This window comes from Acomys minous (assembly GCF_964271855.1).
Source record: "Acomys minous genome assembly, chromosome: 3".
NCBI classification, from domain to species: Eukaryota; Metazoa; Chordata; class Mammalia; order Rodentia; family Muridae; genus Acomys; species Acomys minous.
In genome coordinates, this window is record NC_140485.1 from 79,248,759 (window position 1) to 79,271,308 (window position 22,550).

At 53.5% G+C, this 22,550-nt stretch overlaps 3 protein-coding genes across 4 annotated transcripts in view; 2 read left to right on the plus strand and 1 right to left on the minus strand.

Annotated features, from left to right (window-relative positions):
- Positions 1-869: 869 nt before the first annotated feature.
- On the plus strand, positions 870-7,611 carry EIF6 (eukaryotic translation initiation factor 6). The gene is made up of 6 exons (XM_084775726.1): positions 870-1,210; positions 1,323-1,408; positions 3,244-3,419; positions 3,909-4,085; positions 4,253-4,434; positions 7,331-7,611. The coding sequence occupies exons 1-6, from the start codon at positions 1,104-1,106 to the stop codon at positions 7,338-7,340; spliced, it is 738 nt and encodes a 245-aa protein (XP_084631852.1). The 5' UTR covers positions 870-1,103; the 3' UTR covers positions 7,341-7,611.
- A 444-nt stretch (positions 7,612-8,055) lies between these two features.
- Positions 8,056-9,609, plus strand: MMP24OS (MMP24 opposite strand). The gene is made up of 2 exons (XM_084775743.1): positions 8,056-8,224; positions 8,301-9,609. Exon 2 carries the CDS (start codon positions 8,304-8,306, stop codon positions 8,457-8,459), a length of 156 nt encoding a protein of 51 aa, XP_084631869.1. The 5' UTR covers positions 8,056-8,224; positions 8,301-8,303; the 3' UTR covers positions 8,460-9,609.
- Positions 8,650-22,550, minus strand: part of MMP24 (matrix metallopeptidase 24) — a 48,699-nt gene continuing 34,798 nt past the window's right edge. For both annotated transcript variants that reach the window (XM_084775684.1, XM_084775685.1), the window contains exons 5-9: positions 21,123-21,284; positions 18,559-18,773; positions 16,732-16,870; positions 13,219-13,485; positions 8,650-11,653 (exon numbers count right to left, since the gene is read on the minus strand). In XM_084775684.1, coding sequence (XP_084631810.1) covers positions 11,316-11,653; positions 13,219-13,485; positions 16,732-16,870; positions 18,559-18,773; positions 21,123-21,284 — 1,121 coding nt within the window. In that variant the 3' untranslated portion in view covers positions 8,650-11,315. The remainder of the gene's footprint in view (positions 11,654-13,218; positions 13,486-16,731; positions 16,871-18,558; positions 18,774-21,122; positions 21,285-22,550) is intronic.

A 22,550-nucleotide genomic window follows, 5' to 3' on the forward strand; every position in this document is an offset into this window, starting at 1 on the left:
ATTCGGCCTCTTTCAGATGAATAGGGTTGCTTGGAGAAGAATGAACCGCACAAAGAGGGTGTGAGGGAAGGGGTTCTCAACTCCTTCCACCTTCACAGTGGCATTCTGAGACACCCTGGGGACTTTTGTATATTCTACCATAGGTGAGCCCAGCTTGCTCTGTGTATGAAAATAGGCTACACCGCTATCCCCAGGACAGATGGTGGCTGCTGAGGGGGGGGTGGTGATAACGTGTACGTGAGAACACATCAAGGAAGCAAGTCAGCTCTCACATCTTTGTCCCTTTCTCCTCCCTCACACTCAGCTTCATACAGCTTCCCCTCGCCCCATTATCTTCCTCAGCTTATTTTTCTATGCCTCTCGGCACGTTTCCTCCAAACACTTTGTTCTGGTCTCGTTTCCCCGCCCCCTCCCCAACCCGACCCCCTCCCCGACCGGACATGCTGCTGGGTGATCCCTGCCCAAATTTCAATCCTCGGCCCTGGATTCTAGCCTCGACTCCAGATTCGCATTTCCGGGATCGTCCCCTTTCTCAAACCTGCTCTTCTCCGGCCTTACTCGACAAATAAATGCCTCATCAACCCATCTTTGGCCAGACAACAGCCGTTTCTACGTCCCTCAACCTTCTCATTTGCCCAGCCTCAGGTCTGGATGATTATTCCTTTTAAAAAAAGAACCAATAGTGAGCAGAACCCAATAGCCGAAAGCGAGAAAAGACGCAGGAGGCGGGGTTGGGCGGAGCCAAACCAAACCACTAGCAACCTAGCAACCATAGAGTCCTCCCAAAGGGTGGGGCTAGAGTGGCCGCACGCTCCGTTTGGCTCCCCCGCGCTCCCGGAAGCCGGGCTGGGAGGAGGCGGAAACGGAAAGCTAGTTGCAGGATAAGTTGTAGCAGCGTGTGGAGATTGGAGTCGTTTGGTGAACTGGTTGGACGCAGGGCGGCGACGGTCAGTTCCGGGCCTCGAGGCGGGAGGACTTGGCGGCAGGAGAGCCAGGAGGGATCCGAGGGGCCCGAGAGGGTGGGGGTCTGAGGAGGTTGAGCAAGCTCTAGAGAGGATCTGTCGGCCCAAAACCCGAAGTCGTGCAGCACCCAGGCTTCTCTCATGGCGGTCAGAGCGTCGTTCGAGAACAACTGTGAGGTCGGTTGTTTCGCCAAACTCACTAACACCTACTGCCTGGTGGCCATCGGAGGGTCAGAGAACTTCTACAGGTGAGACGAGTTTCTTTCTGGTCCTGTGGCGGCGGGGAAGGGAAGGAATGCCGGGAGCCGGAGGTCTGGAAGAGTGAGGCACCCCGGTAACCAGCGAATCATGTTCCTACAGTGTGTTCGAGGGCGAGCTCTCGGAAACCATTCCTGTGGTGCACGCGTCCATTGCTGGCTGCCGAATCATCGGGCGCATGTGTGTGGGTAAGGCAGGTGGGAGACGCCGAGGGACGGACGGACTGACGGACGGACGGAGCCCGGAAACGCTATGAGTCATTCGCTCCCGCAGCTTACCCCCAGGGATCGGGGAATTCCCAGGCTTTCAGTCAGGGTGGACTCTGGAATCTGTCAGGGGTGGGTGGGACTCAGTCTAACTGCAGATCAAGACTTTGAGAATGGTCATAGTAAACTAGCATTAAGTGCCACATCTTTCCTTCACAGCGATACTGGAAAGTAGGGATTGTCCCAGTTTGACTGTTGAGGGAACTGACGCGAGGTGACTCACCAAGTCCCACACCTAGGGAGGAGGATTTAAATTTCATTTCTGTCCTGCCTCTTGATTATGGACAAGTTGCATCCTGCTTTTGAGCATCGAATTCTCCCTCAGTGAAATAGCTAGGGTCTCTCGGGTCATCCTGGTCATCTACGTTTAAATCTTACGTTCTCTAAATACATAAATTCTTGAGTGGCATCCTTACACTTGTACCTCTAAGCAGGGTTGAGTGCCTCTGACCTTTAAGTACCTACCCATGCACTCCCACCCCCGTGCGCCCCTCCCCCTCCCCCACAAGCCCCATGCTGGCTTCAGCAGCACAGTCCCTAGCTATGAATGACCTAGAATTCCTGATACTCCTTCATCCACCTCCCAAGTTTTGGGGTTAGCAGGTATGTGCCATCATGCGTAAGCAGTCCTTCCTTTAACCTGGCACTGTGTGCCGTAGCTGCCACTTTCTGTGCCTTGGTTATGCATGTTGAGGTTACTCAGGCCTTTATGTATTTACCTAAAAACATGTTAAGCATGGATGGTGACTCTGCATAGTTTTTATTTACTCTGATCTCTGATAGTACAACATCCTGATCTTTAACCGTGTCCTTAGGATATGAGACAAATTCTGTCACAATGTGGGGGATTTACCCTGGCCTTTGGTCTGTTTTAATGAAGGTAATGAGGTCCAGAAGTTCAGAACTAGGGCTGGAGAGACGGCTCAGAGGTTAAGAGCACTGTCTGTTCTTCCAAAGGTCCTGAGTTCAATTCCCAACAACTGCATGGTGACTCACAACCGTCCTTAATGAGATGTGGCGATCTAGTCCCTCTTCTGGTGTGTGGGCACACATGGGGCCAGAATAATGTATAAATAATAAATAAATAAAATCTTAAAAAAAAAAAAAAGGTCAGAACTGTGGCTTATAAGGCTAGGCAGAAGTTTAGCCGTAGTTGTCATAATGTAATTTGTTCCTTCATGTTGAATGCTTTGTATAAGCACATCATTCTAATGAGTATTTAGATAATTTTTAGTTTGGTGTGGTAAGAACAGTATTACTGTCTAAATATGAACATATTTCTATTGGATATATTACACCTGTGAATGGAATGAAATAGTCATAGGGTCTATGTGACAACTGAGTGTAGCAGATGTTACCAGTAGTTATCTGAAATGGATGGCTGCTACCTTCCTGTCAGAGCATAGTTTTAGTAGTTCTTTGTATTATTGCTAACACTTGATATTGATGGCCTTTAAGGAATTTTAGCTATTTATGTAGGTGTATACTGTTAGCAAGATGTATTACTAATGCCAAGGGCCTTCCTCCTTGTCTGAACTTCCCCTGCCCCAGCTGGTAATAATGAGGTGCATGGTGTTTGCTGGGAGAGATTCCTGGCATCCGAGGCCTGTTTCCGCAACGCACGGTTTATATATGAGCCTGTAGGTTGAACTTAGAGCTCTCTCTAGCTAATTAGGCTAGAATGGGAGGCGTCCTAGAAAGCCTCCCCTGTACCCATGGCTTATCTTTATCCCACTGTGCAATTTTGTTCTCTCCAGGGAACAGGCATGGGCTACTGGTACCCAACAACACCACCGACCAGGAGCTGCAGCACATCCGCAACAGCCTTCCGGACTCCGTGCAGATACGGCGGGTGGAGGAGCGCCTCTCGGCCCTCGGCAATGTCACCACCTGCAATGACTATGTGGCCTTGGTCCACCCAGACTTGGACAGGGTGAGGTGGCAGCTTGGTGTGGAAGCTCCAGGACTGGCCTAGCTGGTGGTTAGCTATCACTGCCCCAAGGCAGGAATTAGCGCTTCACTTGTGTTTTCTCTTGGGCCTTCCAGTTTTTTACTTTCATGGGAGTAGTAAGGTTTCCGTGAGTAAGCATCAAGCTGGGGCGGGAATTAACCCTTCAGGGTTGGGGAGATTGGCCTATAGGGTCCTGGGCTGTGATGGTTAATGGTTGAACTAGGGTGTGTATTAGTGAAAAGGGTGACATGGAGCCAAGCTCAGTTTTTGGGGGGGTGTGCCTAAGGTTTAGGGGCTCCAGGCTGGGCCTAGACTCTTAGCCTCATACCCATGTCTTGCTTAGTAAGGCTTCCATGTGCAGCTAATGTAATCAAAAGGCATTCAGGGAGCCAAGTCTGGGTGGTTGGTCCTTAGCCCCTGGATATGTGTCCTACATGGTCTGGGTCCTGACACAGTTCCTTTGGCCGGCAGGAGACAGAAGAAATCCTGGCTGATGTGCTCAAGGTGGAAGTCTTCAGACAGACAGTTGCTGACCAGGTGTTAGTAGGAAGCTACTGTGTCTTCAGTAATCAGGGAGGTCTGGTGCACCCTAAAACTTCAATCGAAGACCAGGATGAGCTGTCCTCCCTTCTTCAGGTCCCCCTTGTGGTAAGCATCCCTGCCTTCTGACCCCTGTCTATAGAGCCCCTTTTGTCCGGCCTTGGGAATCTGGGTCATTGCCTTCCCCAGATTGGGCCTGGGACCTTGAGACATGGAACCGACTTTGGGGGAAGAGTCCCCAAGAATTTGCTTTTGGTACCCTGCCTTGTCTGCAGGCGGGCACTGTGAACCGAGGGAGCGAGGTGATTGCTGCTGGGATGGTGGTGAACGATTGGTGTGCTTTCTGTGGTCTGGACACGACCAGCACGGAGCTGTCGGTGGTGGAGAGCGTGTTCAAGCTAAACGAAGCCAAGCCTAGTACCATTGCCACCAGCATGCGGGACTCCCTCATCGACAGGTAACTTGGCCCCCTTTTTGTTTGTTTGTTTGTTTGTTTTTCACGATAACGTTTCTCTGTTAGCCCTGGCTATCCTGGAGTTAATTCACTAGGTAAACCAGGCTGGCCTCGAGCTCAAGAGAGGCAAGAGTATGCCTGCCTCCGTCTCCCGAGTGCTGGGATTACAGGTGTGCTCCACCATGTCTGGCTCACTGTAGCCTGTGAGGGGAGAGGAAGAAGATGCTTCTTTGAAGGGGAGCCATGTTGTGGGCGCTGGGAGGTTTCCCCCAAGTGTGAGAGTGGATATGCATACTGACTTAGAGCCACAGGTGTTACTCGACAGCTTCCGTGAAGACTGAGCTCTCTGCAGGCCTTCCCTGTGATCCATCTTACTCGATCACTGACCATGTTTTATACAGTTTGTATTTTCCTATGTGTCTGCTGTCTCCAGTTAGTGCCTAGGCCTGAGCTAGAAAAGAGCTGGGGAAGGTGGGAAGGCTCCCTATTCACCGAGGAGACTGCAGATTGCTCCGGGTGTGTTTTGTATTGGAATCATGGTCTAAACCGGCCATTCTCAGCCTGTGGGTCAAGGCCTCTTTGGAGGCCTGAATGGATTGTTTCATAAGGTCAAATACCAGATGTCCTATTACAACTCATAATAGTAACAAAATTACAGTTATGAAGTAACAATGAAAATAAATTTATGGTTGGGGTCAGCACACCGTGAGGAACTGTATTAAAGGGTCACAGCACTGGGAAGGTTGAGAACCGCCGCTCTAGACTTTGGTGGATTAGGTGCGGCTGCTCACTCCTCACTTGGGAGGTTGGAGCAGTAGGAGCAGGTGCCGAGTCGTTTGGCCTTCTTCAGCCTGCCGAGGGCCAGCCTTAGGCATGCCATGCCCAGGTAACAGACAAGATAGAAGCCACAGAGTAGAGCGCGTGCCAGGTCACAGCTGATCTGCTCACCGTGGAAGCACTGTCCCTTTATCCTGTTGTAGTTGCACTGATGCCGGTGGATAAGGCTGTGCTGAGGACAATCAAGTAGTGTAGTTCTGTATCGGCCCCTGAGGGTTCACAGTGTACACGGGAGATAGAGTTACTATGTATACCTTTTAGCTGTTAAAGGAGAAACCAGCGGTTCCTTAATTGTCCCCATATGGGGCGCTTGTGAAGCTAGTGAGGAATTTTCTGGATTATATAAGTTTCATGAGTGACTTTAGTCTGCTTCAGGGGATGAGGAGATGTTTAAATAGAGAGAGGAATAACCTCCCAGAGGCAGAGATGGGAAAATACTGAGTATGCCAAGGATAGAAGTTTTGTCGTAGTGCTGCAGGCTTTAAATCCCCATATCAGGAAGTTGTGACTGTTAACCTGAGATTTTGAGCTTTGGTGGTTTTTGGGTTGCTTGCATGTGGACATCCTTGGTGTAACCTCCGAGGTTCTGACTGTAGGTGGAATGCAGTCCAATTCTGTGTTTGGTCCTTTAAAAAATCGTGTCGTGTGACCTAGGCTGGTTGTTTGCTGTGAGAGGGGCGTGTGCCACCACACCTGGCTCTGTGCGTGTGTTTGAGAAATTTTGATGAGGACATTTTGGTACTCACCCAGACTAACTTTGCTGTCAGAGCCGGTGAACAATTGAGTTTGTGCACTCTAGACAAATACTGTTCTGTTTAGCTACACCCCAGCCTGAGAGTTGTCCGACAGCATTTTATGTGCCAGCCAGTATTAACACGATGATCAAAACATGCCACACCCTTTTGGAACTTGGAATTTTGTAAGGAGACAGTGCTGGTCATTTAAAAACCACAAACTTCCTAGTCACAACTGAAAAGAAGTTCCTATAACCTAATAATTGACACCTATCAAAAATTATAGCAAAATATCATGAATTATAGGAACTCCTAAAGTTCAGCAGAACTGCTAGTCACTGCGCAGTGTGCCTGGCGGTCATGCCGTGCTGTGGGTGGGAGACGGGAAAGGAGGGAAGGCTGGGTCAGCTTCCTATAGTGTTGAGATACGTTGGGAGGCGCTCATAAGACTTTACAGTGAAGATGCCGGATTGGGATGGGAGTTGTGTGCTGGGTAAAGCTTGCTGTATAAGCAGTGAGGACGTGATTTAGTTCAGATTCACAGCACCCACATAAAAGCTGATCTCGGAGGCACGTGTGTAATCCTAGTGCTAGGGGCTCATTGGCCAGTCAGTCTAGCAGACTTGGTGAGCTCCAGGTTGGGTGAGAGGCCCTGCTCAAAAAATAAATTGGCGGGCCGGGTGGTGGTATCACACGCCTTTAATCCCAGTACTTGAGAGGCAGGCGGATTGCTGTGAGTTCGAGGCCAGCCTGGTCTACAAAGCGAGTCCAGGACAGCCAAGGCTATACACAGAGAGACCCTGTCTCAAAAAAACAAAACAACAAAAAAATAAAAAATAAAAAATAAGTTGGTGAAGCAACTGACCCTGGCCTGTATACGTGCTTGCACACACAATAAGCAGGTCACTGCCATGCCACCCCCAATACGAGTGATGTCACTCAATCCTTAGCACATCTGTTTTCCAGCCTAGTATCTATGGCTTTTGTATCAGCAGTAGTAGAGAGTTCTGGAAAGGGAAGTCCAAGTTTTAGCCTCAGCCTGGCCTCTGAGAGGCTTGGTCTGGGCACATCCTGTTCTGACCTTCCTTGCTCCTATCTCTTACGTGCGGAGGTTTGAGTTTATGATCAGTAACTGAATGAATTGGAGAAACTTTTCCAACATGAAGATTTTTAGACTAGACCTTGATACACAGGATCTAGTCTAATTGGAACCTTGGTGGGGACAGGTGGAGTTCCAAGCTGGCTTTTCAATGCCTGAACTAAACCAGGTCTAGGGGTGCGGCTGTACTCTGCAAACAGTTACTGATAATCCGCTCTTCTCTCTGCAGCCTCACATGAGTCACCTTCCATGCTGTCGTGTGGGCTCCTGCCTCTGGACTTTGGCTCTTATTCCATGCCTGAGCTAGTCTGTACTAGATCCTGGCAGCAGAGCATGGCGGAGAGCTCACAGAGCTGAATGGTGGCGTGCCCAGCCTGTCTCCACCTGTGCCATTTTCTGACGATTGTTACTGAGAAGCCCGCCGCGTCACACTGGCTTTCAGTTCTTGTGGCTCCTGGATGAAAGCTCTGTCGTCTTGTGCCCCACCCATTAAAGGACTGCCTCCCACCATGTGCCGTGCGCTGTCAGTCTGCAACACCTGCCCCGCTCTGCCTGGGTCTTTCGGAAGCTAGCTTGGGTGGGAGTGATGTGCCCTGCAGGGTGTAGTGGTACACACCTGTGCTCCCAGAGGCAGCCTGGCCTCACATAGCAAGTTCTAGGACAGGCAAGGAGGGATACATAGCGAAACTTTAACCCTAATTCTCAAAAAAGAAAAGAGATGAACAAGAGGAAGTAGTGCCGGCTTCTGGGTTCCATTTAAACTCAGCTTCTGCCTCTGGCTTCACAATGAGACTCACTGCCCTTCTCCCTGCCCGGGCCAGCACCTTGTGAGGCCACAGGCACACAGCTGGAGTGCGCCCTGGCCCTGTCTGACCTTGCGGAAGATGCGGTAGCTATCTTGGAGGTAGCCAGGCCGCCGCCTCTAAGCTGGCCTCGCCGGGCGTGGGCGGAGCCTGGGGCCCTGGGCGTGGCTGGCCAGTCGCAGGGCCTCTCCCGAGCTCACTGGGCCCGCCCCTGGCGTGCGAAGGCCTCCCTCTGGCTGGCTTCCGCTGCGTCATAACGCTGCTCCTCCCGCGCCAGACTGTGCTCCCGCGGCGGATCCGCTTTCACTTTGCTGCCTGAGGTGAGGGCGGGGTGGTGGTGTTGGTGGGTTGGGTGCCATCTTCTCTGGCCAGGTACCTGATGGACTTCTGTTACAGACCATGGGCGCTCTCCTGAGTGGCGGCCAGGATGGCCCGGAGCCCGCGCAGCCCCAGCCTCCGGCACCGCAGGGTCCGCAGCAGCCGCAGCCGGAACCTGGCCCGTGGGGGCCGCTGGACGACGTGCGCTTTCTAATCGCCTGCACGTCCTGGTACTGACCCGGCTACCCCTGGCTGTGGGCCCTCCTGGGCCTGGCCTGGCTTTTGTCTCCTCACCCCAGGGTTTCCTGTCTTACTCCCTCACTCTGGGCAGAGAGTCAAGGAAGATCGTGGAGACTGAAAGCCCCCTAGGACCATCTCAGGAGGACTGCTCCCCAACCTCAGACTCGTTCCCTTTTTCGCCAGCCTGTAAACCAGCTCGCTCCCAAGCCTCTTCCCCGCTCTGTCCTGGGCCAGTCTTCCTCAATTAGATTGGCCAAGACCAGACAGACCTCTGGCAGGATTCTGGGCCTTGTTGAACTCTGGTTTTCCCCTTGCTAGAACGGACCTGCTGCTGCAGGTGTCGCAGGTCAAGGCCCGTGTCTCCAGAGGAGCCTTGCCACAGTGGCCCTCCCACACTCCTGCCTGGCGGGGGACAGCTGATTGCTGGTTAGAAGATCGTGATGCAACTGTAGAGTTGTACCCCCAAAGCACCCTTTTCTCCCCAAAGCCTCTTAAGGGTACACACCCCAGGGAAAAGACACTGTATTTCTGTTTTATTTAGAAATGGTTTAAAAAACATTGTACAAAGGCTGATCAGTTTAAAATGTGACCGACACTGAAATGCTGTGATGTCACCCAGGCTGAGGGGAAGCTAAGCTCAGGAAGCCCCGTGCTTTGCCCCTCTGACTGCTCTGACCTGGGGTGATGGACAGACAGATGACTGCAGGCAGAAGAATCCAAGATTGGAAGCCTCTAGGCTGAGCCCTCTCTGGGCCCGGCCCTGCATCCCTCACATGTGCAGCCTGGGCCGCCTGCCTCCATCTTCTGCTCTTTCTCAACTGGCCTTGGAGTACCAGGAGCCAACAGGGAGCCTGCGGGGCCTAGAGCTTTCAGGGAGTGAGAGCACCAACCTGAGGAGACGGGCAGGGAGAGTGGGAGAGGGAGGCCTGGAGGACAGGGCTATAAGAGACATTTATCTCAGACCCTAGAAGGGCCACAGATGGGGACAGAGACCCAGCCGGGGCCACTGGATGGCAGGGACAGACACCAGGACCTCCCTCTGCTTTCTCTGGGCAAGATGAGCGTTGCCCTCAGCCTCTCAGGGCCTACGGAGGTTTCATGTGAGTGGACAGGTGTAAGCTAATAAAGTGCTTTGCAAAGTATAAAACACTGTACAAACCTTTGAATCACTAAATCTCTGCAGTTGGTCCCCGCCTGCCCGCCCCAGGGAGCCTGCCCTTGGCCGAAATGAGAAAAAACAGGATGGTGATGACAGGACACAGTGGACCCCTATAGATGCTTCTGGGACCAAGAGGTTTTACTCAGCAGCTCCCAGGACAGCAAGAGTCCCTGTCTGTGCTACAGGGTAAGCTGACCCAAAACCCAGAGGCCACAGGGCAGGGGCAAGGCCCATGCTGGCTTGGAGAGCAGGGTTGGGTGTCTGTGACCCACTAGCACCCCCACAGCTGCCTCTTACCACTTTTGGGCTTGGCAGAGAGCCAGCGAGCATCCCTTGCCTAGTGACAAGCATAGTTGCCAGGTTGGAGCAAGTCAAGCCAAGACCTAGGGACACCTGTCAGATGTGGAGAAGGGCCTCAGGTTTAAAAAAAAAAGTGGGGTGGCGTAGGGGTTGAGGGGAAGGCCCTAAGCTTGGGGCTGCTACCAGCTTGGAGTACCCTTTTCCTAAGAGCAATGTAGGAAAATGGGCCCAGTGAGCTGGCGTGCCAGGGTCACGATTGGAGCACAAACACCGCCTCCAGGCTGAGAGATTGAGTTGCCTCAGGGTCACTGGGGATTGTGGATGGAGGATTTAAAAGGCTGCCCTGGTCTCTTACTCTGAGGCTATAACAGTGGTGGCTCTAAAGTCACCACGGCTTTACCTAACTAGTCAGGCTGAGCCCCCAGGGCTGGAGCAGGGACAACATGAGGAGAAGGGGGTAGAGGACGGTCACAAACATGGATCTGCCTCCAGAACCAGGCTCAGCTCCTGCCCCAGCTGCTGAACTCCTGAGCAGGACAACCGCTAGGGTCAGGTGCTAGAGTGGCCTTTGCAGCACCGTGGTCCTTAGTGCCTGGGGAAGGGCCACCACACACTGGCCCTGTCACCAAGACAGTCACCTCTAGTTGACCTAAAGCCTCAAGTAGCCTTTGCAAAATGGGACTTTAAACAGTAGTGACAGGACATTTAACTATTCACGACATGACAGCTGGGTCCTTATGAGATCCAGCTGGGCCACAGCCTTGCCTGCAGCCTGTGACCCTAGATCCTGGGTCTTGGAGGAGACCTGACAAGTGGAGCAGGTTTCCTGAGGAATCTGCTATTGGCTAGCAGGGGAAACCCAGGCCTTTGCCCACTGTGTTGGCAGCAGGGGCACTGCAGCCTTGGAGGATAGTGGGGGTGGGGTGGGGGAGGGGACATCTGACCAGCAGGTGTTGGCAGAGGGGACTGGGATTGGTGGCATCTTGGAGGAAGGGGGTTGAGAGAGCTAGTGCCGGCTTGCCTCAGAGAGCTGGGTCCCAACCAGGACTGGAGTTGCGGTACCTTGCAGACACCACGGGATGCAGTGACCTCAGGGGATCCTGGCATGATCCTTGCCTCCTGACAGGGCCTGGCCTATTCCCTTGAGTCGAGAGTGGTCTCCCCAGGACAGAAGGCTGGCAGCGTGGGGCCAGCTACCCAACCTGGGGCACAGCCACCTTCACTCCCTGCCCCACACTCAGCCTAGACCAATGCACCCATCACTTCAGCTACACACGAACCTGGCCTCGGGCTCTGCTGGCCCCGGTGGGCAGTGGCTAGAGCTGCCCCCTCAGACCCTGGTGAGGAAGGGCCTGGCTGGCCAGACTGAGTAGACAGAGAGGGTTCTGGGCTGCTCATACCCACTCCTGGACTGGCCGCTTATAGTAGGTGACAGGCTGCGGACCTGCCTTGTTCTTGAACTGGAAGATTGTGTAGAGCAGCACCAGGAGGCAGAGGGACAGGGTGCAGGGGACAACCACAGCCACGGCATTCACGGAGCCTGGCACGTCATCGATGGTCACCATGATGTCCACGTCGTCCTGCGGCAGCCTGCGCTCCTTCCGCCGTTCTACCTCCTTCTGCTTGCAGCCCATCCAGTCGCGCAGGATGTTGCGTGGGTAGCCCGGCTCCACGCTTAGTTTCTGGTTGTCAAATTTCCAGTAGTCCCGGCCTTTGTAGAAGTAGGTGTAATCTGCGGAGACGGAAGAGCTCAGCACCACCACGTCAAGACACTCCTAGCACCTGCTCTGGACTAATATGGACCTGGGGTGCAGCAGCGCTGTGCAAGAGAGGAGCTCCAGGTAGCACCCAGAGGGTCGGGGCTGGAAGGGGGGTGGCCTGTCTGTTGGCGATTGGGTGAGTGCAGTGCTCCACCCATCGCTCAGGACCCAACACAGCAAGAGAGGGGTCCCCAGGATGTGGAGCAGCCCACTTGTTAGTTCAAAGGTGCTGGAAAACCACTAAGGGAGTTTGAGTGCAGCTGGCAAATGTTTTAGTTTACACTGTCTAGGCTGGATCACTCTTGATCGGGAAACAGCTCCGTCACACCAAGCTTCCTGTAAGGGTCACTGCGTGTACGTGCAGTCTCCAAAGCGCTACTCCTCAGTCTAGCTCTTGCCCTGAGCCAGTGGGAGCTGAGGACCAACTCCTCAACACTCCACAATTACAGATTTGGTTGGAGGGCGGGGTGCTGGGCTCGGCATATATCACTCCACTACACAGATATAAATCCTTTAGGGCCCTTTTAGTGGCTTTGACAGCTGGAAGAAAAAGAGGCAGGTGGCAGGCCAGGCAGCTCTGCCAATTACACCCCGGGCAGCTCCTTAAGGCTCCCGGCAACAGCCTTAGCAACCCAGCCGGCCCACTGACTGCTCACCGCGACTCTCCTCATTGGTTGGCTCCCCAGGACTTTCATTGGTCAAGGTCTTTGATGTCACCTGTCTCTGAGGCTCCCCCAAGAGGGATACCATGCCTGTAAAGGCTCACATTTTAAACAGTGGTGTGTCTGCCTTGTTTCTCTTTTAGCCTTTGTTGCAGCAGTATTTTCTGTCACTGGACTGAGAAGTGTGCACGTCTTACTGCTTCTGTCCTGAGCCCTTCCCACACGAGCTTGCTCTCAGTAATTACCATGCAGCGAATGACTGAATCCTGTCATTTGACACAAACTGCTGAGGAGGAGGGCAGAAAAAAAAAAAAAAAAAAAAAAAACGGCATAGCCCAGACCATGTGGTGGGCATTCTGCTAAGCGCTCTCTATTTTACCTTATTAATCCTGTATCGCCCAGCCCAGAGCTGCAAACATTCTCATTTCATGGATAGTGGAATGCAAAAAGTTCAGTGGCCTGCCCACTGTTACAGTGGTGGAGAGGAGGGTGGGGTGTTCTGTGAACCCAGGCAGCCCTGGGCAAGAGTCAGTGCTTTTAGTCACATCAGTGGATAGTCATGGATGCTTGTCCCGCACTTGGTAAAGCATGGGCCTCCTTTGAGACACTTCTAATCTGGTAGGGAGACCTAATGGTACATGGTGGGGATTGCCAGCCTAGCCTTCAAAACTTCAAACCCCACGAAAAAGCACCTTTGAACCACCCCATCCATCACTTCAAGTTAATTTACTATGTGAACGCCGTCCATTTGGGGCAGCTGTCTGCTATCAGGTAACGTATATTACTCAAATCTGGATACCCAGAGAATTTGTCTGGGCCCTGAGAACCACATCAAATCAACTCCCCATTCCCACCTCAGGTTGACCCTTACATACATCCTTCCTTGCTGATGAAGGCCCCTTGTGGAGCCTGCGGGATGCCCTTCCACACCGTGATGGGCTTGGGGTAGCCAGGGTCTGTGGCTCGCCGCTCCTCGCTGTAACGCCAGTACCGTTCGCCTTTGAAAAAGTAGGTTTTGCCCACAGGTTCCCAGCGCAGAGCTGTGTCAATTCCTTCACGGGGCAGGCAGCTGCCCAACTCTCCCAAGCTGTGGGGATACCCAGGTTCCACTGTCACTTCTTTAAACACCCAATACTTGTCACCTGCGGGAAAGGGAGTGGAGAGTCAGCCTTCAGGAGCCACTCGGTGCTGGCAGCTGTGGTCCCACTTGCCTGCCTTTGCGTATAAAGTCAGAATATAAGTCTTCTTAGCCCTTGGCCCAGCAGATCATAGATTTTGGGCAATGTGCACCATGCTATGCAGACCCTCTGTCCCATCATCTTTTGTTGTGATGTTCCTTTTTGAGACAAAGTCTTTTTTTTTTTTTTAAATCCCTGGCTACTCTGGAACTCACTATGTAGACCAGCCTAGCCTCAGACTTGCAGTGGTCCTCCTGCCTCTGCCTCCCAAGTGCTGCGGCCACAGGTGTGGCCATTATGCTTGGATACCCACTTGTCTGGATCCTCTTTCATTTTTGGTGATCTTAGCTGCTCCTGTGATAACACACACTACTGTTCCCCACAGCTGGGGTCAGGTGGGGTGCGTGTATCTGATGGCGCAGCATTTGCCTCTATCACACCCTAGAACCTCAGCATGTCTATCAGCATGTCTATGTTCAGAACGGGGAAGGATGTAGTCTTTGTAGGTGAACAGTCTCAGGATGGAGGAAGCTGCGGTCAGTAGTTTTTGCACACACTGGTCAATTCTTCATAAACATTCTCACCTGGGCCGCAGCAAGGCTTTGCCCAGTTCTAAGCCTGATCCAATGAGAAAGGTTGTGAATTTCCCATGGATCCAGTTCCCTTAGTCCTTGTCAACTTCCTTGGTCCTTGACGTGGCTGGCTCATATCATCACTCAGCCACACCCAGGACGTCACCCACTCCGTACACGCCACTACACTATCACCACTCTTTACACCCACTCAGGGCTTCCCCAGTCCTTACACGCCACTCAGGGCTTCCTCGGTCCTTACACACCACTCAGGGCTTCCTCGGTGCTTACACACCACTCAGGGCTTCCCCGGTCCTTACACACCACTCAGGGCTTCCCCAGTCCTTACACACCACTCAGGGCTTCCCCGGTCCTTACACACCACTCAGGGCTTCCCCAGTCCTTACACGCCACTCAGGGCTTCCCCAGTCCTTACACACCACTCAGGGCTTCCCCAGTCCTTACACACCACTCAGGACTTCCCCAGTCCTTACACACCACTCAGGGCTTCCCCAGTCCTTACACACCACTCAGGACTTCCCCGGTCCTTACACACCACTCAGGGCCTCCCCAGTCCTTACACACCACTCAGGGCTTCCCCAGTCCTTACACGCCACTCAGGGCTTCCCCAGTCCTTACACACCACTCAGGGCTTCCCCAGTCCTTACACACCACTCAGGACTTCCCCGGTCCTTACACACCACTCAGGGCCTCCCCAGTCCTTACACACCACTCAGGGCTTCCCCAGTCCTTACACGCCACTCAGGGCTTCCCCAGTCCTTACACACCACTCAGGGCTTCCCCAGTCCTTACACACCACTCAGGACTTCCCCAGTCCTTACACACCACTCAGGGCTTCCCCAGTCCTTACACACCACTCAGGGCTCTCCCAGTCCTTACACACCACTCAGGGCTTCCCCGGTCCTTACACACCACTCAGGGCCTCCCCGGTCCTTACACACCACTCAGGGCCTCCCCGGTCCTTACACACCACTCAGGGCCTCCCCGGTCCTTACACACCACTCAGGGCCTCCCCGGTCCTTACACACCACTCAGGATTTCCCCAGTCCTTACACACCACTCAGGGCTTCCCCAGTCCTTACACACCACTCAGGGCCTCCCCGGTCCTTACACACCACTCAGGGCCTCCCCAGTCCTTACACACCACTCAGGATTTCCCCAGTCCTTACACACCACTCAGGATTTCCCCGGTCCTTACACACCACTCAGGGCTTCCCCAGTCCTTACACACCACTCAGGGCCTCCCCGGTCCTTACACACCACTCAGGGCCTCCCCGGTCCTTACACACCACTCAGGGCCTCCCCGGTCCTTACACACCACTCAGGGCCTCCCCAGTCCTTACACACCACTCAGGACTTCCCCAGTCCTTACACACCACTCAGGACTTCCCCAGTCCTTACACACCACTCAGGGCTTCCCCAGTCCTTACACACCACTCAGGACTTCCCCAGTCCTTACACACCACTCAGGGCTTCCCCGGTCCTTACACACCACTCAGGACTTCCCCAGTCCTTACACACCACTCAGGGCTTCCCCAGTCCTTACACACCACTCAGGGCTTCCCCGGTCCTTACACACCACTCAGGGCTCTCTCAGATCCTCACACTCCTCCGTCTGCTAATGTACAGGTAGCTCTATCTGAAGATAGAGCCCCAGCCCTTTACATCCCAGGCTCTCCCATGGTCCCTTGCTGCTCACCATTGTGTCTTCAGAGTTCCTCATCCTACCAGAGGGGCTCCACTTTCAGCGTTCATCACCTTTCTCCCTCTCAGTGTCCCCAGGAAGTCCTAGCATCATCTCTGAGCCCCTCCCTTCCTCTCAGGATTCACCCACTCATGAGGCACCACAGTTTTTCACAGCTGTCCCCTGCTCTCTGGCATGGGCCTTGTGGGTGACACTCTTTGCAATACCGTCCCTCCTTCCCGGCTCACCACCTCTCCCGTGGATCTGTACTCCCCAGAATCCTGCAGTGAGTTTCTGGCCTTGGCCTTACTGGTCCAGACCAAATTCTGACCTGGCAACCACAACTCTTCAGGAACTGTCCTCATGTGACTTCTAGCTCTCTAAGGCGGGGCCTCGGTGGCTGTAGGGTGAGCTTCTGAGCCCTCCCGCTGTCCTCCATACGCCTTACTCCCCATTCAGACATGTTATTTTGGTCCCTGAATGTCTGTCTTGCATTCCACTATCTGTATCTTACCCAGCTTAGGCAGGACCGAGCCAGGGTTACCAATGTGAAACAAGTCAGAACAGAGCTAGCCCAGGCCGGGTGTGTGGGCTTCCTAGCCCCCTCTCCCTTTATCTCTGTCCTGTGTGTCCTGTCTGACTGGGCTCTAACAGAACGAGAGAACGGCCTTCTAGCGGAGTGCTGGCGGTCTTCCTTGTCTTACCTGTACCTCGCGCACATGGAATTTTTTTTTAAACCGCATCGACATTGGCACTTTCTTAATTTGATTTTCCCAGATGATACACTTCTCCTCTCAAGGGATCTGACCCTTCAGAAGTCAGTGTCCGTGGGGTTCATGGGGGGGGGTTCATCTGCTTCCCATCCCGCCTCTTCTGGCTTAGATAGGATAAAGGAAGCCTCAAAAGGGGCATGGAAGTAAATGCCCATGTTACCTTTGAAGAAGACGAATCTTCCATCGGCCCTCTCATAGGCTGCATCTATGCGAGCAGGCAGGCCCTTCCAGAACTGCTCAATCTGCATGGGGTAGCCCTCCTGCACCCGGTTATTGCGCAGGCGCCAGAACCAGCGATCCTGGGAGGAAGGAGGAGGGAGGCAGGTGGCAGGTCTACCTCAGAATTCAGTGATCTCAGCCCCAGGGCTCAGGCCCAACCACCCAGCACCAACCCTGGGGCGCAGCCTCCCAACCTCCCACAGAGTCTGTCCATCTGCTGCTTCCAACTCTTAAAAGACAGGATGTAACTCTTCATTTAAGCCGCCTGCTGTCCAAGGCTATGAGACGTGCAGCAGATGGCTGTGGGAGAGGTGTAGAGAGGCTGCGGCTGCCACGGCCTGGAGTGGCCACGGGAGGGCAGCAAAAGTCACTGGTAATAGTTGGGCTGGGCCCCAGGTCTGGTGGGAATCCCAGCGCAGTTTAAAAAAAAAAAAAAAAAAAAAAAAGAACACTTGATTGGAAGGCTCAAAGAAATGCTAGTGATGCGCTAGGCACATTACTCAGAAGACAGTGCAAACCTAGAATGTTTTTTAAAGTTCACTTATGTGTATGGGTGTGTGCTTGAATGTATATATGCACATCAGGTGTGTGTGTGTGTGTGTGTGTGTGTGTGTGTGTGTGTGTGTGTGTGTGTGCCTGCAGACATCAGAAGAGGGCATCAGATTCTCTGGAACTGGTTAGGGGCACTCGTGAGCTACCACGTGGGTACTGAGAACTGAACTTGGGTCCTCTGCAAGAGCAGTAAGTGTTCTTAGTCAAGGCATTGCTCCAGCATTTTTAAAGTGTTTTACAAAGCACTTTCAGGTCCAGTTTTTAAAAGGCCTTACTCTGACTTGCACAATGCTGTCAAGTCAGTCTGCCTCATGCATAGTCTTTAGGAAGCCAAGGGACATGCCTAAAGCCAGTCGCTTAGTGGCGGGCTAAACTGGGCTAGCCTCCATGGCTATGGGGAGACCTTAGGTATCACCCAGTGTCACGAAGACCTGTTCTCCGGCTCCCATCTGGTGAAGGGAATTTTCCTAGTGGTTGGAAGTACACAAGCAGGCAGCCTTCAGCTCTTTTGTGATGGATTCAGTTTTATTTTGTATCCAATGTGGAATGACTCTGGTCGGCCATTCTGGCTCCAGCCAGCGCGTCCCATAAAGGAGCTGAGTTGGCACCAGGTCTCTGTCTCCTCAGCTTCTCCCTCAGTCCTCACTGGCTTCCTGCTCCTGCTGTGCACAGCTTACTCCGTAAGCAGAACCCCTCATCCCAATCCTATCTCGGAGTCCGTTTCCCCAAGGACCTGGCCTGCCACACATGGCGCGGCCAGCTCCCACGTGACAGGCTCAGGACAGGCAACAGGATACAGCCTGGCCAGTACCGGTCACTCGTGCCCTGGCAGGAGCTGTAGACTCTGCACCGCTGACCAGCCACCACCCTGCATCCTCCTCATAGACACTGATCCTCACACACCCTTTGTCTGATGAACGACTCCCCCGGGTTAGCTAGCTGAGGTGTGAACAGGGAAGGTGACTTGTCCAAGGTCACAGACCTGCCTGCCTCCCCCACCCCCCTCCCACATCTCCGACATTTCCCTGAGCAATGTTGGCAGCTGTCATTGTACCAGTCTTTGCTTGTCACCTTGTAGAACCAAGTGGATTAGCCTATCAGCGCCAGTAGAGACTCTGGGTCCTGGTCCCACAGTATCCTCCTTATAGAGCAGGAGTCTGCCTAGCTCCGAGTAGAGAAAGGGATGCTCTGGGTGGCGCCGACCCACTACTCATACCTTAAACACAAACATCTCGCCCCGGAAGAGGGCCACCGTGTTGAAGTTGCCGTCGCAGATGTTAGGTTTGGCACCTGGAGTGGATGGCCGGTCCCCCAGAGGCGGCCGAGGGGGCCGGGGCTGCCGCTCATGTTTCCTCTCAGATGGGGAGTGGATCCTGCGGACCGGGAGTGTAGGAAGGGGCCTTGTGGGCTCCAGAGGCTCGGCTGGGGGTCCTGGAGAGAGGGGCTGGATCTTAGGGAGGGCCCAGACCTTCCCATCTGTCATCTACAGTTGCCCCAACAGGTCCCAACTGTCCCTCTGACTTCCTGTCCCCTCTCCCTTCTTCCTGACTTACATCCCAGGCTTTGAGAAAATACATGGAAGCGGGCATTAGATGGGGCCCTTTGCTTTTCCACCCCCAAGTCTGGCTTCTTTCCCTTTTTAAGAAGAAACCTTAGGTAGGGTCAGTGTCCTTCCTTAGGGTAGTGTCCCTCACCCTCCTATGCTGCTGTCCTTCACACAGGCTGGACTCTAACCACTAACTTCTCTCACACCGAACCGCTTGGCGAGGTCACCGATGACCTCTGTATTTTGGAATAAAAATCAAACTCAAACTTTGTTGGATCGAATGAATCACGTCAGGAATCTCGGTAACTCGGGTCGTGACTCAGAAGGTCTGGGGTGGAGCCAGACAGCATGTCTTCAAGGGCTCAGGAGAAGCCATGTTGCTGGTCCCGAGACCCACACACTGGGGAGCAAGAGTTTGGAAACATCTGCTCTGAACCATGTCCTCCTTTTCCAGGGCCCTGCACTCTTCGTTTGTCTCCCCCTTGACAGCTGCTCTGTTGACTTCCATTGTTAGGGGTGTCTACCCTACTCCAAAGACGGGGTACCCTTAGGGGCTCCTTTCTTCTTTCCCTTTGTAATGCCTCTTAACTTGGGCAGCTCATGCGTACCACCTAGGAGAGTTTTACAACTCCAGCTCTTCAGGAAGCTCCCCAGATGGACTCACTCAGATCTTTGGGTGAGGGCTGGCTGTCAGTGTTTCTGTAAGCGTCCTAAGATGACTCCGAAGGGCAACCTCGTTGAGAGTCACTGCTCTAAGGAGCTCATCTGCGTTCCTGGTTCTCGAGACCCTAAGGGCTGCCCTCTGACACTGCGGTGATAGAAATGCTCAGTGTTTGCACTGCCGGTATAGTTGCCTCTGTCCGTATGCCCACGTGGCTACTGAGTGACTAGTGAGTGACAGTGAGTGACTAGTTCTTAGTGGCCGTGGGGCTGAAACTTCAGTGTAAATATTATAAATTAAAGTTTCCCCCTTCCTTCCTTCCTTCCTTTCTTCCTTCCTTCCTTCCTTCCTTCCTTCCTTCCTTCCTTCCTTCCCTCCTTTCTTCCTTCGGTTTTGTTTTTCGAGACAGAATTTCTCTGTGTAACAGTCCTGGCTGTCCTGAAATTCACTCTGTAGACCAGGCTGGCCTCAAACTCAGCCATCCTCCTGCCTCTGCCTCCCAAGTGCTGGGATTAAAGGCATGCGCCATGGCTGCCGTCTCCTGTACCACCACCACCACCACCATCTGGCTAACATTTAAATTTCAATGGCTATTTGTAACTAGTAATTATGTATTATACACTAAAGCCCCCAAGCGAATACCCACCTGGTCTGTGGGCTGCAGACAGAGAAATCCTATTATTCTACAATTACAAAGATCAGAGCACTCCCCACCCCCACTTTTTTGTTTGTTTTTAAGACAGGGTCTCGCAAAAGGATGATCTTTCTACCTCTAGAAGGCTGGGGTTACAGGTGTAAGCTGCCATGTCTGGTCCTTGGGGGTCTGGGGGTCGAGTGTAGGGCTTCATATATGAGCATTTACCAGCCGAGCTGCTACACCAGAGCAAAGTCAGAACTCTTGGTGTTATCTTGCCCTGTTCCTTCTTGCCCTCATCCTACATCTGATCTGTCAGCAGATCCTGTCCGTCCCACCTTTGGAATAACTTCTAGTCCTGGCTGCCCACCTGCCTCCTGCTGTCTTACCTGCTGTGATCCCCTCCCCCCACCCCACCCCCTCTGGTTGCCCCACCCACCTCCTCCAGAGGGAGCCCCGCCCCTGTGTTCTGTTGACCAGCGCTTGCTCAGATGAACTGGTCTTCCTGTTCCAACCAACCTGACTAGAACCTCCAGGCCAGCATGGCCCTACAGGGTAGGCCTGTCTTAGCTTATTAAGACGGCAAGCTAGCTTCTCACCTGCGACTCGCCTAGGTTAGAGGCACCCAGGAGTGTGCCTGGTCCCCATCTGGTAGAGGGAGGGAATGGAGAACAGGAGGAGACAGGGAGGTTGGTGGAAAAGGATAGAAAAGAGGGAGTGGGTGGGGCCTCACCTCGCGTTGCCCTCTCAGTCACAGTGCCAGCCCCCCCAGGCCCCTCCTCCCGTTTCCCAGTGTGCTAGGGGACTTCAGTGAAGTCAGCACAGAGACACAGCAGCAACGCTGACAATTGGGAAGCTCCGCCCCCCGCCCCCCCCCGCCCCCAACCTGCCACAGCCCATTTTCACACGCACAGCCCTCCTCTCCCCTACTACACACACCGTAAATCTTCTGGATGCCCTGAAGATCGTCCTGGGGCAGTTTGAAGTTGTGCGTCTCCATGTATTGGTAGAAGGGTGCCATGATGGCACTGGGGTCGTTAGAGTGCTCCAGGCCCAGTGCATGGCCCAGCTCGTGCACAGCCACCAGGAAGAGGTCATTGCCTGCGGAGAGGACACAGGAGGTGCCCAGGGCACCCGCCTAGTGTTAGCCAGTCAGTCCCTCACTTAGCATATCCCCTGCCTCTGACCCTTCTGCTGGACACTGGGGACACAGAGAAATCAAACACTACCTTTTATATGTGTGTGTGTGTGTGTGTGTGTGTGTGTGTGTGTGTGTGTGTGCGCGCAGACGGGTACACGCAGAAGGTGCAATGGCTACACAGTATTCAGGCGCTCGGTGCTTTAACAGACGTAGAAAGTTTGAGAACATTTTTAAGGAACTAAGGATAGAACCTTTGGGCCTTGTATGTACCACTAAGCTATAGTCCCAGACCTCTTTTTATTTTGTATTTTTATTTTGAGGGCTCCAACTTGCAGTCCTCCTGCCTCAGCCTCCAAGTAGCTGGGACTGCGTGTCTGTGCTACTAAGTCGTATTTGGATTGGAGGAAGATGCTGGGGGCGGGGCGGGGGGGGGGAGGAGATGCCATCAGGGTGAATTGAAAGGTGAGAACTGGCCTGAAGAATGGACTCAGGGTTAGGGGGAAGAGCGGGCGGAGTGGCATTCCTGGCAGAGGGACCGCTTTAAACCAGGCCCGGGGACCAGCGGTTCATTCCACTTGGCTCTAGAACAAATCACACGGGGAGGGCCAGGGAGAGATGAGGTCAGCCAGGCTGGCGGGCAGGGCTCTGTGATGCCCTACAAAGGAATTTGGATCTGTTTCTTGGCCGTGGGGAGGTGTGGGGGTCACGGATAGCAGGAGAGGAGGTGGGGCAGCATGATGACGTCACCCTGGTTGCCACTGGAGAGAGGATTAGAGGCAAAGGGGATCATACTCAGGGCAGGTGGGTAAGTAGGACCAGTTCAGAAGGTGGGGCGCAGGTACTGGGGTGCCGGAGGGTAAGACAAGACAAGAAAATCCTTGGTGTGGCTGGTTGGTAGTCATCTTCAGGGGGCCTGCTGTGAACAGGGCGGGATGTGGGGCAGCAGGACCCTAGGCCTGAAACTACTCGCCCAAACCGAGGAGAGGAGTCAAGTACAGGTGGAAGCACCATCCTGGTGCTGAAAGCAGAACACAGGATCCTGACTCTGAAACTAAGGGGCAGCACGCTGTGGTGGTTTTGAACACCCCTGAGACGAGACCATTCACCCTCACTTGTCAACACCCGAACCTCAGTGTGCTCATTTGTAGAAAGGAGAAAGCAGACCTGCCTCAAGGCTTGGTGAGGACCAAAGAGCTACAGGCATAGCCAGGAATGGCCACTGTTGC

Coding starts and splice junctions, on each gene's coding strand:
- EIF6 (XM_084775726.1), top strand. CDS start 1,104: ATGGCGGTCAGAGCGTCGTTCGAGAACAACTGTGAGGTCGGTTGTTTC. Junction 1,211..1,322: donor GGGTCAGAGAACTTCTACAG/GTGAGACGAGTT, acceptor ATGTTCCTACAG/TGTGTTCGAGGGCGAGCTCT. Junction 4,086..4,252: donor TTCTTCAGGTCCCCCTTGTG/GTAAGCATCCCT, acceptor CCTTGTCTGCAG/GCGGGCACTGTGAACCGAGG.
- MMP24OS (XM_084775743.1), top strand. CDS start 8,304: ATGGGCGCTCTCCTGAGTGGCGGCCAGGATGGCCCGGAGCCCGCGCAG.